This window comes from Neofelis nebulosa, chromosome 7 (genome assembly GCF_028018385.1).
Source record: "Neofelis nebulosa isolate mNeoNeb1 chromosome 7, mNeoNeb1.pri, whole genome shotgun sequence".
NCBI classification, from domain to species: domain Eukaryota; kingdom Metazoa; phylum Chordata; class Mammalia; order Carnivora; family Felidae; genus Neofelis; species Neofelis nebulosa.
In genome coordinates, this window is record NC_080788.1 from 124590632 (window position 1) to 124608501 (window position 17870).

Genomic DNA, 17870 nt, shown 5'->3' on the forward strand with positions numbered 1-17870 from the left:
AAGAGTAGAAAATAAAGTTGCAGGTGACAGATGGGATGTCTCTGGACAGTCATGGCAACTCTCATAAGGCTCCTCCCACAGTAGCTCTACTGGGTAAGGGACAGACAAACCCTTTGGCTGGCACAGAGGTCTACTGTGATGATGCTTCCACATTCAGATTTCACTCATAGATTCTGAATCCTTTGACAAACACCTCATGTCTTGTGATTAAAGACAATGGATATTATTAAACCAGCCTTGCCTCATGCCTACCACTGGGCCACCACTCTTGGCCCTTTAGCATAAATGGATGTAGGGAATCAGAACAGATGTATCATTCCCGGACTCCCCTCATCACCAATCTTACCACCCCAATATGGCCAAGACAGCTGGTGCTAGTTTAGCAATATCTATGTTAAATTGGAATGTTTGAGTCATAGGTTTGGTTAAGTGCTACTTGGGCAATAATAGAGGGAAAATACACTCTAGTATAAGTGTCCTTTGCTTCAGGCAGCACTTTATCTCAAGGACTTGCAAGTCATAAAAGACAAGTCTGTCAACTTTTGGTTTTCTAGACCATGAAGAGGAGTTGACTGAATCAGTTTGCATGTACTGATTTTAGCAGTAACAGGCATGAAATGACTGTCTGAGACAGTTCTTAAAGAGAAAAAACCAATCCCAAGTTCAAGCAGAGTGATGGGAAATTTGTGGCAGCCGGAGGTATCATCTGGGAAAAAAAAAAAAAAGACTCAATGTGATGCTTTTTCTGTGAACTAAAAACAGAACTGGGAGTTAGAAACCGAAGTACAAGCATCATTGAGGGCTTGCTTAGTTTTTTCATGGTTGCTTCTGTTGCCTTGTCCCTTCCTACTATAAAGATGTTGCTGCCTTTTCTCCAAAGAATATGTGGCAATTTTAGTGAGAATTGGTTACATATCAAATGAAAAAGTAGTATTCATCATCTCTATATAAGGGTTTCCTAAAGGTTTAGTACAGCTTTAAACTATTAATAATAATTTTGAGAACTTCTAAATATATAATTCTGAAAGTTTATGTTATCTTAGAATATTTGAAATTTTAGGCTGATTTAGAAAAATGCTTTGGACAAAATTATTATTGAGTTCTTAGGAATATGTTTTATTTATAAGTATGCATTTATTTGTTCTGGTATTATATATATTTGGTCAAACTAGATCTTCCTGTTAATTTTAATTGAATTTTGAATTGAAATGGCCTTTGGGAATTTTTCTCAAAAAAACATACATTTTTACATTAAAATGTCATCTTTGTCTGGTTGTAGATTAGAGATACCTTATTTAAGTTTCTCTTGTTAATCCAATGGGAATATGCACATGCATGCATGCACACACACGCACAAACAGACACACCCTCTGGCTTACACATATCCATAGAGGGTAGGTGGCTCAACTATGGAGTTGGAAAACTTGGGTTTGAGACCTTACCCTGCTACTTGTTAGGTATGGGCCTTGCCAAAAAAGAAAAAGAAAAAAAAAAGGCATCTAAGCTCCTACTCTATGTCTTAATTTACTTTTCTAAAATCCTTTCCTTTCAACTTGATCATCAGTGAAAAAATTCTTTTATTTTTGTAATTTTTTAAGTTTATTTACTTATTTTGAAAGAGAGAGAGCAAGCAGGAGAGTAGCAGAGAGAGTAGGAGAAGAGAGAGAGAATCCCAACCAGGCTCTGCACCATTAGCACAGAGCTCCATGTGGGGCCCAAACTCACAAACCATGCAATCATGACCTGAGCCAAAACCAACTGAGCCACCCAGGTGCCTCCAAAAATTCCTTTATTTTTGAAGGTCTTGGTATCTTCCATGATAAAAGCATTCCTCTGTTCTAATTCTTTAATACTTTTAATTGTAATTGCTTCATCATGTGTTTATGAAGATTAATTGAATTAATATCTGAAAAGCACTTAGTACAATGTCTGGCACATAAGAAGTGCTATGTAAATCTCTTGTTATTGTTATATCCTCTCTCTGATTTGTATAAGATCATTTTATATCAGTGGTGTGCATTTAAAAGCATCGTTGAAGATGTTCTTGTTTTTTTTTCAGAACATTTTGGTATGTTTCTTTAATCTCTCTCTCTCTCTCTCTCTCTCTCTCTCTCTCTCATTTTGGAGACCCTGCTATCTATGAAAAATAGATAAAGATATAAAATATAATCTGTTCAGGGAAGGATGTACTTTAAGGAGTTTGAAATAAGAATAGGAGCTTATATTTTCATCTAGGAAGTGTTTTAAGAGTCTAGTCCAAACTCTTACTCATTCAGCAGTTCGTACTGTCCTTGGACACTGGGGACATGAGAGTTCTTGTCTCAATATCTGGTGAGATCGAATGAGTTTAGTAGTTAAATCAAGGGAGGAATGTGGTCAATTAAATACCACCATCACCACCACTACCTCCCCCCAAAAGTGGTTCCAAGTAGAAAATTGCTTGTATGATATGATATTGGTAAATTTTACGGATAAATTGTTAGTTAGGAAAACCTCTTGGCTTTGAGTCCTAAAAGAATGATTTTTTTTTTTCTTGGCTCTTTTGTTCTTTTTTTATTTAACAATATTTTCTGAGCTGTTGCTTTATACCAAAAATCTGCGGGAAGGACATTTCAGGCTGTAGATAGAGCAGACCCTGAAGGTCTGTAGGTAGACCTTGAAGGTAGGGATGGTCTTGAAGTGTTACAGCAGAGGTCCTAGGATATAAGCAGGTCTCAGAAACACCCAGAGGGCTTGTTACACCTCAGATTCCTGAGCCCTGCCCCTAGCCAGTAACTCTGGGTGGAGCCTGAAAAGGTACATGTCTCACAAGCTCCTAGGTGATACAGGTGCTGCTGACTTGGGGCCCACACTGTGAGCACCGCTGTGGTAGAGAGGAACTGGAAGGAGAAAGGGATGGCGGGAGAACTAAGAGTTGGGGGCCAATAGTAGGAAATGAGGCTGGAGAACGGGGCAGGGGCCCTAGGGTCTCAGCCTTGATAGGAAGTTCAAGTTTAGTCTCTCAGATAAATGAAAAGTCATTGAAGGTTCTTCTGGTCCTCCCTCACTGAAGTGGCTCTTGCTTCTGAGGTGATTACAGTGGAGTCAGTCTTCAAGGGTTATCTGATTCTACATGGCAGTCACCCCTTCGTACATGTGAAACAAATCCTTTGGTATTTGAAAATAACCTGTAATTCCCTCTGTTTTGGGTTTCTGACCAACTTTCAACAAATAGGACAGGTTGCTCACTTTGTGGAGCACAGACATTCACCCATGCTCAGGTTTTGACTGTATGAGACATAGGCAAATCGGAGTGCTGTAATTCAGACCAGCCCCACATTTACTGAAAATGCTTTCTCTGTATCTGGCACAGTAAACTAATGCAGCAAGGATATAATCAAAGCACATTATGATTTCTAACAGCAGGCAGCGTTCAATCTTTTGGGGACAAATACTAAAAAAAAAAAAGAAAGAAAGAAACAATTAGAGGATTTTATAGGCAGAGGACAGCACAATGTGTGATAAAGTGTTAAATTGAATATTATCAGATGTAAATGTTAATGATGCGGATAGTAAGTGCTGTGGCCACTAAGAAGCAGGAAAATTGTTTGAAATTAGTAGGGGATATTTTATACGGGGGAGGCATTCGAGCTGGTCCTTGGAAAATGGTGAAAATTTATCTAGTTAGAGGGAAAGGCAAAAGCATGGAAGAGCCTTTGTCTTCAGGTTCAGTCAACATGCAAGGAATTATTCTGTTTTCCCAAAGTTTTTGCTGTTCTGCCTTTCAAGGGAAAGCCTGCCATGTGTTTCTGATTCTTGAGTACAATTGAATTACTAATCCATTGTCTGCTAAGAGCTGTTTGGTCAGGGAGCCCCGTGGACTTCTCAGAAACTTTTTTCCTTTGAAAGAAGCTGTCCTGATTTGCCATTGTTAATGAAACTTGTACTACACAATGCTCAAGTTTAAGACCCACTGAGAACATGACCATGAACCTCCTTTCATCTCCACATGGGGGAACCACATGGCATATAGGAGCTGGAGAGACCCAGCAGCAGTGCTGCTCCCCTAGTGTTAGTAATTGTCTTGAACTTTCTCATGTCATATCCTAATAGCTTTGTATTAGGAGTGACGGTCTGTACCGCTTCCACCCCTCATGAATAAATACAAAATGTCTTGCCACCCAGAAGACAAACCCTTTGTAGTCACGAGTCTCCTTTGAACATGCATCCTTAGGATTCTGCATGCATACATTTCAACATTCTCTGCCTGTGTGAGGCTTTGCTTGGAAATTGTGAAATGTGCACTTATTGCAGTGGATATATTTTTACTCTGGCAACTGCTTTTTTTGCATCAGATCCTGAGTAATACATTTGATGAGTCAAAGGGCTCACCTCCTTTGCTGAGGCTCTCTAGGAGTTTTTCCTGTTAGCTCAGATAATTCCAAAGGTGCAGGTTTATATATATAATCCCAAGGTTAGGCAGAAGATAGAAATGAAAAGGAGAGGATGGTTAAAGAGAGGCCCCAGGCTGACCTAAAGAGAAATTGTAATGGTAATTTGTATGATAAAGATCACCAAACGTTTTCAATTGCTCACTCATATCCAGAAAATATTTTTGAGAATGGAGTACTTATATATTGCTTGCTTATGGAAGATACACAAAAATGGAAATAGTAAGAAATTTTAAATAAAGTTAATTTCTAACATTCTCTTCCTATCCTTCAAATAATTTTCTTTTGCATCATTTGGCATATGAACGCTGCTTTTGAATACACTTTCTTATAAACCTGTAGCAGCGGCATGATGCAGTATACTGGTTTTCAAATTTGAGGCTGTTTCACAATTTCCTGAAAGCTTGTGCAAACACAAATTTATACCTGTTTCCTAGGTTTCTAATTCAGTAGGTCTGGGGCCCAATAATATGTATTTCTAACAACTTCCCGGGTGATGGTCTGAGAACTAACCCTTTAAAAACAATTAATGTAGTTAAGAGCTTGGGTCTCAGAGATAGTTAACCTAAGTTGGACATCAGGGTCTTTTCATTACCTAATATGTGACCTTGGGTAAATTATTTCACTTGTATGAGCTAAGTTTTTTTTTCTTTTAATCTGTGAAATGGATAATCATAATTACTTACCTCTTCGTGTCACTGGAGAGCATAATAAGATACTCTAGACAAAGTGCTTAGTACCCAGCACTTACCACCTACAAAGCACCAATACATGTTGGCTGTACTTTTCTCCTCCTCTTCATATCATCAAACATTTTTTAATGTCATTAAGTAAACTTTAGGGACTCTTATTCCTTAATTCATAAGAGTGATGGGAATAAATGTTTCTGCTTTAGCATTATACAGTTAGACCATGCTCCAAATGAAGTATCTTTCTAGTTGGATGGTAGAGATGAAGCTCTTGCAAAGTCTGCCTAAGAGAGAACAGTGTGTTCAGCCCTCTCCCTTATGTGTGTAACTGTTGATAGTTTGTGGCTAAGTGTGTATTTCTGTAGTCTTTTGTACATACTGACTCTTGTTGCATGATAATGGAGTTGAAATTTTTGGCGGTTGTGTTTTTGAGTATTTGGGGGCATGAGAGTAGCAAATTCAAGTGATTCCTTTGAATTTGGTCTATTATTAACACTTCTCTCTCCTTTTTTCTCCTCTTTCCCTCTTCTTATGAATTACTAGGACCAAGTACCACCTGCCAGGAAGATTCATGTGCCAACCAGGGGGTCTGCATGCAGCAGTGGGAAGGCTTCACCTGCGACTGTTCCATGACATCATATTCTGGAAACCAGTGCAATGATCGTGAGTCCAACCTTTTTATACTTGTGATTTCTTTTGCAGAATTTAGAGGTTTGGAGATACCTTAAGGAGCAATATGTAAAAGGATGGCTCTTCTGAAATATGTGTAAGCAACTTCCTCCTCCAGAAACTTGGAAAATAAAGGACTGGTGCTCTTAATGGAAGAGCAAAGAGACATTTCTTGCTCAACATTACTGGATGTTTTCCCATTTGCCTACTCCCTATGTTTCTTCTTTAGATTAGATTGTGTGTGGCTGAGCAGCAAAAAACAATTCAGCCAATATTTTTGCTCTAAGCAGTTTAATTTCCATTAATTAAGTCATCTGGATAACAATTTTGAGACTTTCCCATTTGCATTGTCTAGAATTCAGAGGATGTTTAAGGAATGTAGCTATTTTCTTCAAAATTCTGAGTTTAGAGAATTTCTTAGATTTTCCAAATGATGAAAATGTTCAGAGTTTATTGTTTTTTTCTAACTAGAGACGTTTAAAGCATTCTCAGGGGTTTTGCAAATGTCAGAAATTTCCTCTGGCTAAGTTTATTAATATCTATTTGGTTTATATATACGTAGTAATTCTGTTTATGTATGATTTCTATTTTGTGAGTATACTTATATGTATGTATCTGTGAATGTGGTTCATATTGGAGGAGGGCTAGTTGTTATCTTGAGCACTAGCAATGCCTCAGGCGCATGAGCTGATTTAATTCTAGAAGACTGATTTCATGAAGTTGATTCTAGAATTGATGGTGGAGATACTTCAATACTGTGGGAATCTGTAGTCTGTGTTTTCACTTCCTTTTTGTGTTATTTTCCTGACATGGCTATTTTTAAAGATGAGCAAACAGCTGAATTTTCTGAATACCTATTGCAAAGAGATATGTTGAAAGCCCTGACCTAGTGGGTCCTGCTAATCTTCAGATTTTCTAAACGTAGCCTTCAGGGTAGGAGTTTATTTTTCAATCTGAACTTGTAGTCAGTGGCCTCTTGGTTTTATTTAAAAAAAAAAAGACGCATGGTGTTATCTGAGCAAATACTAAAGTCATATTATGGTTGCCTAAGTGGGAGCAGGCACTGATTATACTGATTACATATTTATTTGGTTTTCCTTGAATACTTATTTCTCAACTTTTATTTTTTCAAGTGTGTGGTTGCCTCTTGTTCTGTTTCCCATATTTCTCATAGCTTTTTATCTTCATGTGCTTCATCAGTCTCTTAAGATATACCTGGAGAAACAAGTGGGGACTCTATCGATGTAGAGAGAAAAATATTTGATTCTCATTCCTCTAACTGTAAGCATATGGCTCTTTATCTGTAAAGCAAAAGGCACAGTATCTACAGAAAGTTTGACATCAGATTGTTCTTTTCCAAGTACTTGGTATTATTGAAAGTCCTGTGTCCACATTGATAATTTGGAAATACTGTTTAACTCAGAAATAGGCAGTTATGGACCCATCCAGAATATCTGGGGAATGGTGCTGTATGCTCTTTATTTTTCCTCCAATTTGCCTGCATAGGACTCATTAGGAAAGCTCTTTATCCTAAATGGTGGTATAATGCTTTTTATCCTCCCAAGTTTATTCCGTATCATAAATACAAAGCACTCCTGGTAGAAAAAAGTCAGGACGAGACTACACATAGAAAAGACAGAAAGGTAAGTTACTCTAACTGCAATGAAAATGCACACTCTTCAGAAGGTATGTATACATGTTTTTCTCATTGACAAACTTCTTTCTGCCACCCAGTCCCAGGCATTGTTTTCTGCTAAAAATCAACTAGGATTCTTTCTAGCTTTCTGTGATGTTTTTTCTGACTTTATAAAGAGCCCATTGTGTCTCAGTCCAGAATGAAGACTGGTTGCACTATCTGACTCAGTTTGTCAGTGTATAATGAAGTACTAGAACGGGGGAAATGGTCAGCTTTTTTTTTTTTTTTGTGGCAGCACCACCTTATCCTTCAAAACTGTATGTGATGGGGCGCCTGGGTGGCGCAGTCGGTTAAGCGTCCGACTTCAGCCAGGTCACGATCTCGCGGTCCGTGAGTTCGAGCCCCGCGTCAGGCTCTGGGCTGATGGCTCGGAGCCTGGAGCCTGTTTCCGATTCTGTGTCTCCCTCTCTCTCTGCCCCTCCCCCGTTCATGCTCTGTCTCTCTCTGTCCCAAAAATAAATAAAAAACGTTGAAAAAAAAAAAAATTAAAAAAAAAAACTGTATGTGAGATACCCAGGCCTAGGGTAATGTATTCTGGATTGTATTCTGCAAACAAGTGAGTTGAATTTTTTTATTGTAGAAGACCTCTGAGCCCAAGTCATTAAAAGAAACTGCTCACCTGGTCTGCTCTAGAGAGCAGACCAGGGCTTCTGTGATTGGATGACTATATAGAAATGTGAACAAGTACATTTTGATGGTAGTATGTAAGGGATATACAGAATTCAGATATACTGGATATTACTATAAAACGCAGAAATAAATTTTTAATAAAACCAACCACATGCATCATAGTGTTGGGTTGTACAATGGATGTCTCCGTATCCAATGATTGACATTTAAGGTTGCTTAAAATTGTAAATTGGGTGTCTCTATATCCAGTGATTGACATTTAAAGTATTGGGAGGAATTTCTTTTTTTGGAGCTAGCATCAGAGACAATTTGTTTCACCTAAAAAGTCAACCTTACCTCTTTACGTCATAGATCCTTACTTTCTTTATCAACTTTGACCTTTAGAGTTATGCTATGCTGCTTTATCTCACAAACATCTTCAAAATTAAGTTACCTGTTTGATATTCTCTGGGCTTGTGTTAGCAAATTCTTGGTAGCTTAGCTTGTATCAGGACATAAGCCTTTATTCAGTATCATCGGCAGATTTGAACAGAACTCATGCTTATCATTGGTGAAGGCCATGGGGAAAATTGCAAAGAAAGGGGAAAAGATAAAATGGGAAAATTGCAAAGAAAGGGGAAAAGATAAAATAAGTGAATGGAAGAAGAGGGATGATGAAGAAGAAGGAATGTAGAGAAAAGCAGGATTGAGTCTGGTGTGGAAGAACACAGAGGCCATCAGTGATTGCTTTGGTAACATGTATTTCAAGGTGGCCTGCATTTGACCTCACAAACAGAAATAGAGCATGATATTACAGTTGGAATGTCATGAAGGAAATCTGATCTTTACCCACTTTTTAGGAGTAGTGTATTCTATAGAATGTTGCATATGTCTAAAATACCTTGAATTTCCTACAATGCTATCATAGGCCCCTGTGGTTGGTTAAGGATTCTGTCTAATGGCAAAAGATAATTTGGGGGGATGGGGAGAAGGTTTGGATCTCTCATTTTCCATGAGATATTTTTCAGGATAGCAGATTGGTATCAGTTAATGGAAGTGAAAACATCTCAATTTCTTACTGCACATCCAAGAATAGAAGCTTGTTTAATAGGAAAATGCTAGGTTTTGATATTTTTCAAAATAAAGGGTTCAGTTCAATTCATCATGGATAGAAATAATTACTTATATCTGAGCATGATTTGTGAGTTCCTAAAGAAATTTTTGCATTTTAGGGTTTTCCACATTTTTTCTAGCATTGATTCCTTCATTTATAACCTTTGGTTTTTCTTGCCTGTTTGCCAAATTGAGTGTTTGCTTGACAACTTTGAGGTGCTGTCACATAGGTATCACCCCCATGAGTAGAGTTTACATTTAAAAACTGTATCTCATTTAGTATGAGTAGACCTAGCATGGATGGGTTTGACTTTATTCCATCATGTTCTATGAGAGCATGGTGGGTTGATGGAGGCAGTGGGGTGAATTTCAGGTTTAGTCTTACAGTGTTCAAAGCTGATACAGTGATTCTGGAGGTGTGGTGTGTATTCTCCATGGCTGATTACCTTGTGGAAGAGTGACACTGTTGTATTGGATAGAAAACAAAAATCATCTGATTGGAAACCCAGGCATAATTGATTTACTAATTGTCTTATATAGTTTTAAGATAGGATCTTCTACCATTTTATGTAACAGCAAAATCACAGGGAGTTTCCTTTAGGTGACTTTTAGGGCTGATTTAAAACTATAATGGGCAAAATCATCCCAAAAGTAATTTTGAGTTCTTGTAGGATCCACTAAGATCTACAGAAGGACAAGAAATGGCATTATCCAAAGATAATCTTCATTCTGAAAAATTCAAAACAGAGAGGCTGACTTCTTCTCATAGGGTGCATACCACCTGAATGCCCACTTAATGACACAATGTTGGGTGTACATTTTAAGAAAAACAAAAGAAATGGAAACTTACAAAGGTTCTTATAGGGATATTCATTTTGGATATTGGGTTCTTACTGGTATTTAAAATCGGGACTAAGAGCCTGGGAGGTTTCAGTATGTTGTAGCCATCACCCCATTGGACAAATCCAGAATCCCTCTCCTGTAATGTGGGCAGTGCAACCTATTGTTGAGTTCCTCTCTACACAACACCACAAAATGTTGCACAAAATCCAGCTCACTGGCACGTACCCACACATACACAAAAGCATTGGCATTCTGGGGACCTTATGAAAACAGCGGTTTTAAATACTTCACATCAGTCCTTACCACCAAAGTTACCTTGAGGCATGTTTATGCTAACTAGTTTCAGTTGTATAAAATTCTGGGGTCTCATTATTGCTTCAGTGCCCTGGAAAAGTGAATGTGGAACAGTCTGTGGCATGTGAGTGCTTAAAACACAGCAAGGTACTGGATTTAGAAATCAGATGTTTATAATGGCTTTGGGGGATAAAGAAATGTAGGTCCTCAACTCACCCCCAGCAGCCAGCTACCTGTGCTACATTGCTAGTCTTACATTGTGGGCTACTTGTTGGAGAAATTGCTAGGTTCACACTGGCATGTTATAATAGATGTTCTTTGCTTGCAACAAATCAATAGCAAGCAGCTGTGGATCGTGCAGACAGTGGAGTGTGAAGCGCCTTTTCAGATAGTTTTCTGCTGGAGTGGCTGTTAAGCTGCACTGTTGGCTATTGATTGGCCTTTTGCTTTTTATTTATTGTGTGGGTTTATTTTTTTTAATGTAGGTTGGTGTATTGATTAAATCTGTTAAAAACACATTTCCCTTTCAGGCTTTAGAAAAAAATGAGCAATATATGCATTACTTAGTGTACAAACAAGACGACAGACATGTGTATGTTAATTCTGTCTCTTGGGTCCATATAGATACACTGGCCTTAGTTATGGGTCTGGGTTGTTATTTGTACAGTGATAATTCTCAAAGTACAAGACTACAGTGTGTCTGTGTTTTCAGTTATGTGTTTAATGCCTACCTGTGTCTTCAGCCTCTGCCTGTCCAGTAAATAGGCCATGTCTGAGAAGTTCATTATTAAGATTGTTATTTGATGCTTAGGACACTTTATCATTTATTCATTCGTTCACTCACCAGACATGTCTTATTTGCAGATAATGATCATGAATAAGATACATTCCTGTTCTCAAAGACATTACATTCTAATGGGGGATGATGCACATGGAGGTGCTTCAGTAGAAATATAAATCATATGTAGTGAGGGCTCATAAAGTGGAGAGGCATCAACTGTCCCTGGGTTTGAGACTCCAAGAAGAGCTGCTGTTATTAAGAAATTTTTAATCGACAGATGAGTTTTGAAAAATCCGTAAGTCCTTCGTAAGCATATATGGTAAGAAAGAAGGTCAGAAAGGAAAAACATCATTCCAGCAAGCAGAGAGAGAGAGAGAGAGAGAGAGAGAGAGAGAGAGAGGGGGAGGGAGGGGCAGGGGCAGGCTATAGCCAGTGCTAACATTCTGGTTGTTTCCTTCCATTCTTTTTTCTAAGCATTTGGATGGTTAAGATCACATTCTATATAAAGTTTGTGCTCTGCCTTATTGTGTTTAACATTGCATGATATACATTTTTCAAAGTATAAAAATTATTAGATTTTCTCATTTCCTTTAGTACATTATGGTGCTCATTTCTTTGGGACAGAACTCTCCATGTTGAGTCCTGGATGAGAACTAATTGGCCCAAATCTTTTTTTCATGGAACCATTGTTGGACATTTATCTTAGAAATGTAATTAAAATGAACTAAAAATTTTAAAAGTTGACTTGTAATGCATATAACTTATTAAATTATAAAAGGGAGCATAGCCATTAACTTAATTAGCTTTACAGTCAAAGTCCTTTAAATGCCAATGCTCACTCTTAACACTGACATTGAGTTTGTCACTTAACCTCTTGAAGCTTTGATACAGCACAGGGAGTATGATAGTACTTAATAAATAGAAGTAATGATAGTTTTTATTGTAACTAATAATATTTGACATTTGTCAAGTCCTTATATGTTCCTGACACTCTACGAGGACCTTTATAAAGATGTCATCCCTTTAATCATCAAAAACCCGAAGAAATGCTATTGTCCTGATTTTAACAATGGGAATACTGAGGTTACACAAGAAATAGCTGAGTGAGGACTTGAATCCAGGTTTATACGACATTAAAGCTCACATTCTTTTTTTTTTTTTAATTAATTTTTTTTAATTTTTTTAACGTTTTATTTATTTTTGAGACAGAGAGAGACAGAGCATGAACGGGGGAGGGGCAGAGAGAGAGGGAGACACAGAATCGGAAGCAGGCTCCAGGCTCCGAGCCATCAGCCCAGAGCCCAACGCGGGGCTCGAACCCACGGACCGCGAGATCGTGACCTGAGCTGAAGTTGGACGCCTAACTGACTGAGCCACCCAGGCGCCCCTAAAGCTCACATTCTTATTAGATTTGCTACCACCTTGTCGTTATTAGAAATAATAATGGCTTAACATCACTAATTACTAGAATGCTTAAAATACCAGGTGGTCAAGTCTTTACAGACACCCCAATAAGAATGTAGGGTGGGAAAAAGAGAAGTTCTGTGTTTCTGGTTGTTAATTTGATTATATTATGGAATTTTGAACACTTTAGATACTTCTGCGTTAATACTAAGATAAGGCTTTTTAGTTATAATATTGTTAGATCTTACAGAATTAGAATTAGAATATCTCCCCATATCCCTAAATATTTATATTTTTATTCTCTGTTGATCTAGATCTTATTTCCATTGTTATACTTTATTGCAATCTCCGTATATGTCATATGGCATAGTGAATGAGACGTCTGATGTGGATTGGATGGCCTGTGTTAAAATCATGACTCCGGGGGCATTGGGGTGGCTCAGTCAGTTAAGCATCCAGCTCTTGATTGTAGGTTAGGTCTTGATCTTAGAGTTGTTAGTTCAAGTTCTGTGTTGGATTCTGCACTGGGCCTGGGGTCTGCACTGGGCATGGAGCCTACTTAAAAAAAAAAATCATGATCCTGTCACTTACTAGCTCTATTACTTTGGAATTAATTAATTAATTCCTTTGTATCCCCCCCAGTATGGATATTTATAGGTCCTATCTCACAGAAATGTTGTGAAGATGAAGTGAATTTATAATTATGAAGGTCATAGCCTATCTAGAACTCTTGCCTATTCTTTGATATAATTTTCAAAAGTTAAAAACTTGACTCATACAAATATGATTTTCATGAAGTTAAAAACATAACTCTCCTAAAAATACAGAATGAATATGTGCCAAATTTATTTAACTCCTTTGTGGGAAAAACAACAAGATGGTAAAAATGTAAACACTGTGGCAAAAGAATATTTGAAGAACAGGATATTGATAGGCATTAAAAACTATGAAATATTTAGATTAAGTATAAAACTGGTGAATGTCTCATAGGGAAAAAACCTTTAGCCTTTGGTGTTATCTTCTCTACCTACCATTATATCTTTACTGAACAAAAACTGACAGCCTAATCATCTCACAGAGTCTGGGGCTCAATTAATCATAAATATCACTGTCAAACACAGGTACATTTTCCCATAGAAGTATGTATTTCACAGGTGGTCTTATTAAACAAGGTCCTTCTGTAACATTGAAGGGATGTGTAACTCTCGGCTTTTTTTCTAAATTTTGGATGATTTTTAATAACACTAGTATGATCTATTCAATTTCAAATCCTTTTTCTTTACCTTGAATACCTCTCACATACACAATTACCTTTTATTTTTTAACCATTTAACTGGGTAGCAAACACTGTGCTGAATTTGTTGTGTCATCTTGTCATCTTAACAACCGTAGAAAGTAGATACTATTATGATCCTGGTTTTACAGATGAAGGAGCTGAGACATGAAGAAGTCAAGTGGTCTGCTCAAGGTCACAAAACCATTAGGTAGGGGGACAAGGACTCAGTTTTATTTGTCTGACTGCTAAATCTGAGCTCTGGACAGCTGACGTCTCTGAATTCCTCAAGGAGAGCTTCTTAAAGAGAATACATCTGAACCCATAGGGATTTAGATTTACCTTAGCCATGGAGCTTGACTACTTCTGTTGCATCCATTGCACTGTAATTTTTAGTATTTACATTGTTATTTGGTAAGAGGGACGTATCTTAAAACTTTTTTACTTCATTTTAAATAAAGGCTTCATTAGGATTGATCTGCTGGTGTAATAAGATCAGAAGTTCCATCACAGTGCCATTTCGCAAGTTTGGTAGGTCTGGGCAGGCAGGGGCTGAGTCCAGAGAAGTCACTAAGGCTGGAGGAGCAGCCTGGTGCCATAGGAGGCAAGATCCAGAAGGTAAGATGGATAAAGAGAAGCATTCATGAGCCAGCAGGACCTAAGGTAATGCCTTTAATACACTTCTTTGCATCTGCTTTTGATTCCTGGACCCACAGATATTTACTGTAGCTAAAAGGATGTCAGGAGATGGCATTTATTCCCAGGGTCTTCTAAGAGAAAGGATCATGGTGCTGGTATTCTTGAAAGCAGTTTGATAGATGTGGGTTTTAGCTTGTTGTCCTTGGGAATCACTCATTTATGATTTCCCTTGATATCAGGAAGGGACAATTTTGTAACACAAAATCTCTTGTATTGCTGATTTTAATACAGAAACTACTCAGTGAGAGCCAGGACTAATGGCAGCTTTTGTGTTGTATAACTCTCCATGAAAATGAGCTGAGACTCACAGGTAAAACATTAATTTCTGCAAATCTCAGCTGATACTTGGACCTATGGTTCAAGGAGAAATAGTGTCCACGACTCAGGGTCCTATCAGTTACCAGACATTATTGTGAGTTGTTGGAATCTGTAGCATCACTAATTTCATTTCAGCCATCTTCAGGATGCTGTATTCATAGGCCAATTTTATTACTTACGTTTAATTACAGCCCATTTATTTCTGGTGTGCCTGGCTAGTTACTTATTGATGGTGATGGCAATAATCCACTGAGAGCCTATTGGTTCACAGAAGATAATTTTATATTACCTTGTTAGTCACATACAGGTACAATTTTCATGTATTTTTCAATATAGACTTATAATTTCCTACATTTATTTCGATATATATTTTTATTTACATGCAAAGGCAAAAAATATGTAAACTATTTTCTCTTGTAAAATAAAGGTAGTAAGTATAATTTGGTTTCCTTCCCTGTTTTTTTTCAGGGTGGAGTGCATTTTTTGATTGAGGGTAAAATTTGCATTCAGCAAAACACATGGATCTTAAGTGCATGATGACAAATATTTACAACCGTGTAACTAGCGCCCTAGTTGAGATAAAGGACAATTCCATCTTCCTACAGAGTTCCCTTGTGCCCCTCTTATCATTCCCGTTCTCAAAAGGGACTGCTCTTTTAATTTGTGTCACCATCTATGAGCTTTGTCTCTTCCTGAGTGTGTATCAATAGACTCATATACTATGCGATCTTTTGTTTCTGTTTTCTCTACCTCCATGGAATGTTCCTTCCTTCCTTCCTTCCTTCCTTCCTTCCTTCCTTCCTTCCTTCCTTCCTTCCTTCCTTCCTTCCTTCCTATGTATTTACTTTGAGAAAGAGAGAGAGGGGCAAGCTTGGGAGGGGCAGAGAGAGAGAGGGAGAGAGAGAGAGAATCCCAAGCAGGTTTAGTACTACCAGTGTGGAGCCCAATACAGGGCTCAAACTCATGAACCATGAGATCATGACCTGAGCTGAAATCTAGAGTAGGACATTTAATCTACTGAGCCACCCAGGTGCCCCCCTATATAGAACGTGTTTAAGATTCACCCATGTCACTGTGCATTGTAGCTGCCTTGCCCTCTCCTGACCCTTAGCTCTTCTCATCTGAAGGAATCTGCAGGTCTCTGCCTGGGGACCCCTCCCTGCCATGCCCTTGCCGTTCTCTCAAGGCGGTAAGCTGGGGGCAGTCTTAGCCCTCACTTTGTCTTCTTCCTGTCAGGAATCTCTGTCCTTTGTGTGATGTATTGCAAACCATCATCTCACAACCATTGTCTTTTTCTCCATTGTTTCAAGCTGATTATAGATCCAATCTCAGTTATTCTAAGTGGACATCACCTGTTTCTTTTTACCTGTCTTCACCTTTACACTTTGAGATTGGGGGTGGGAAGGAGGAAGGGTGATCTCTTAATACACCATGTGCCATGCTTTAGCTTACAACCTCCAGGGATGAATTGAGGCTTTGCATGAGTCCCAGAACGGCCCTGGCAGTGAAGAATATTTCAGGGCCTATGTTTTTGTTTTCTGGGATTTTCTTTGGTGGGGGGCAGAGAGAAGATCCTTCAACTCTAGCTATAGATGTTCTGCAGTCAAAGAGCCTTCTGCAGCCATAGAAGCTGCACAAAGCTAGTTACATACCTGCTAATGTGTCTCCGTCAGGCCCTTCCTCATCTGAGTTTCTTTTATGAGGTCCCCATTGCTTTTTCCCTCCGTCCCTCTGATAACACTTGATTAAGCTCAGTGGGTGCAGGGATTGATTTGGCTCTTGGAGCTAGTTGTTCCTATTTTCTTTACCTAGAATTATAGTTTGTTTTCTCACCTAGCTTTATCCTGTGGATCTTTGCTGCCTGATCCATGTCTCTTTGCCAAATGAAATTAAGAGGTGTTTTCAAACAAACAAACAAAAAAAAAATTGAAGACTTCAGGAAAGTGGAGGCTTCTATGCCAGGGAGTACTCTGGCCATTGACTGTTCTTATTTTGATTTTTAGATGCTGGTGTGCACTTATTATTTTGATGCACGTCTATAAAAAATGAGGGGGCTTTACATTGTTGATGCTTTTTAGTTTTAACTTTTTTTTTGACAATTAAGGTTACACAAGATCACTGTTGAAAATCTGTAAAATGCATGAAAGTGCAAGGTAATAGAAAAACTTGCATAATTTTACCAATTATTTATATGACCTTGTTTCAGAATATTCATGGTGTCAAGTACGGAATAGATGTTCAAAATATATTTGTTGGATGAATGACTGAGCCTTGCATATTTGCAAAGTCTGAGTTGTGCAATGGTCCTAGTGTTCTTTTCATGAAATGAATAGCATTTCTACCAGGACTAGGTGTTTCCTTGCCAGAAGGGATGCTTTTAGGCATGCAGGGATTATAATGAGCATCCCAATATACAGTTTTCTTGTTCAGATATAAAATGAAATTGTCAAGATGTTTTCAGTTCTTTTCTCTCTTGTCCTTGTCCCTTCTGCAGAAAGCCTTGCCAGTTCTGAACAGTTATACATAGATGTATCTACCTATAAGTAAAATGGGCTTTGTAGTGGATTTTAGTTGGACAGCAAAGACCCTTCTAATGTATATGGGTAAGGAGCCTCTTGGTTTCCCAGTTTTTTTTTTTTTTTTCTTTCTGTGGCATCTACTTCCAAAGAGACATTGTAGTTTATTTCACATGATGAGATTTCTTATAATGGCGTACTCTAGAGTGCTAGTGTGAAATAATAGAATTTTTCTACTTGGACATCATCTGTCAATTTCTGCTGAGTTTCATGTTGCCCCAAACTAGTCACATATGACTGAAGCATTTAGATGTACTGTATACTGAGAAATATAAAACAAAAATTTCTTGATTTTTGTACACTGTGGGTTGAAAATATTTTAACTCTCTTTTCATGATAATTCAGCCAAACCTAGTAAACTCTTTGCAAGAACACTCAAGAGCATTGATAGGAAATGGTAGCATCTGATTCTGGGTATTATTTCACTGGATACCTTTTGTAATTTGGTCCCCAACTAAATATAAATTGCAGGTTTA

At 38.0% G+C, this 17870-nt stretch overlaps 1 protein-coding gene across 32 annotated transcripts in view; it reads left to right on the forward strand.

Moving 5' to 3' along the window:
- NRXN3 (neurexin 3) overlaps positions 1–17870 on the forward strand; it is a 1582316-nt gene that overhangs the window by 772955 nt on the left and 791491 nt on the right. For all 32 annotated transcript variants that reach the window (XR_009264656.1, XR_009264657.1, XM_058739879.1 and 29 more), the window contains one exon: positions 5663–5782. Coding sequence is in view for 30 of the 32 variants with exons in the window: in XM_058739879.1 (XP_058595862.1) it covers positions 5663–5782 (120 nt within the window). In the remaining 2 variants the exon portion in view is untranslated. The remainder of the gene's footprint in view (positions 1–5662; positions 5783–17870) is intronic.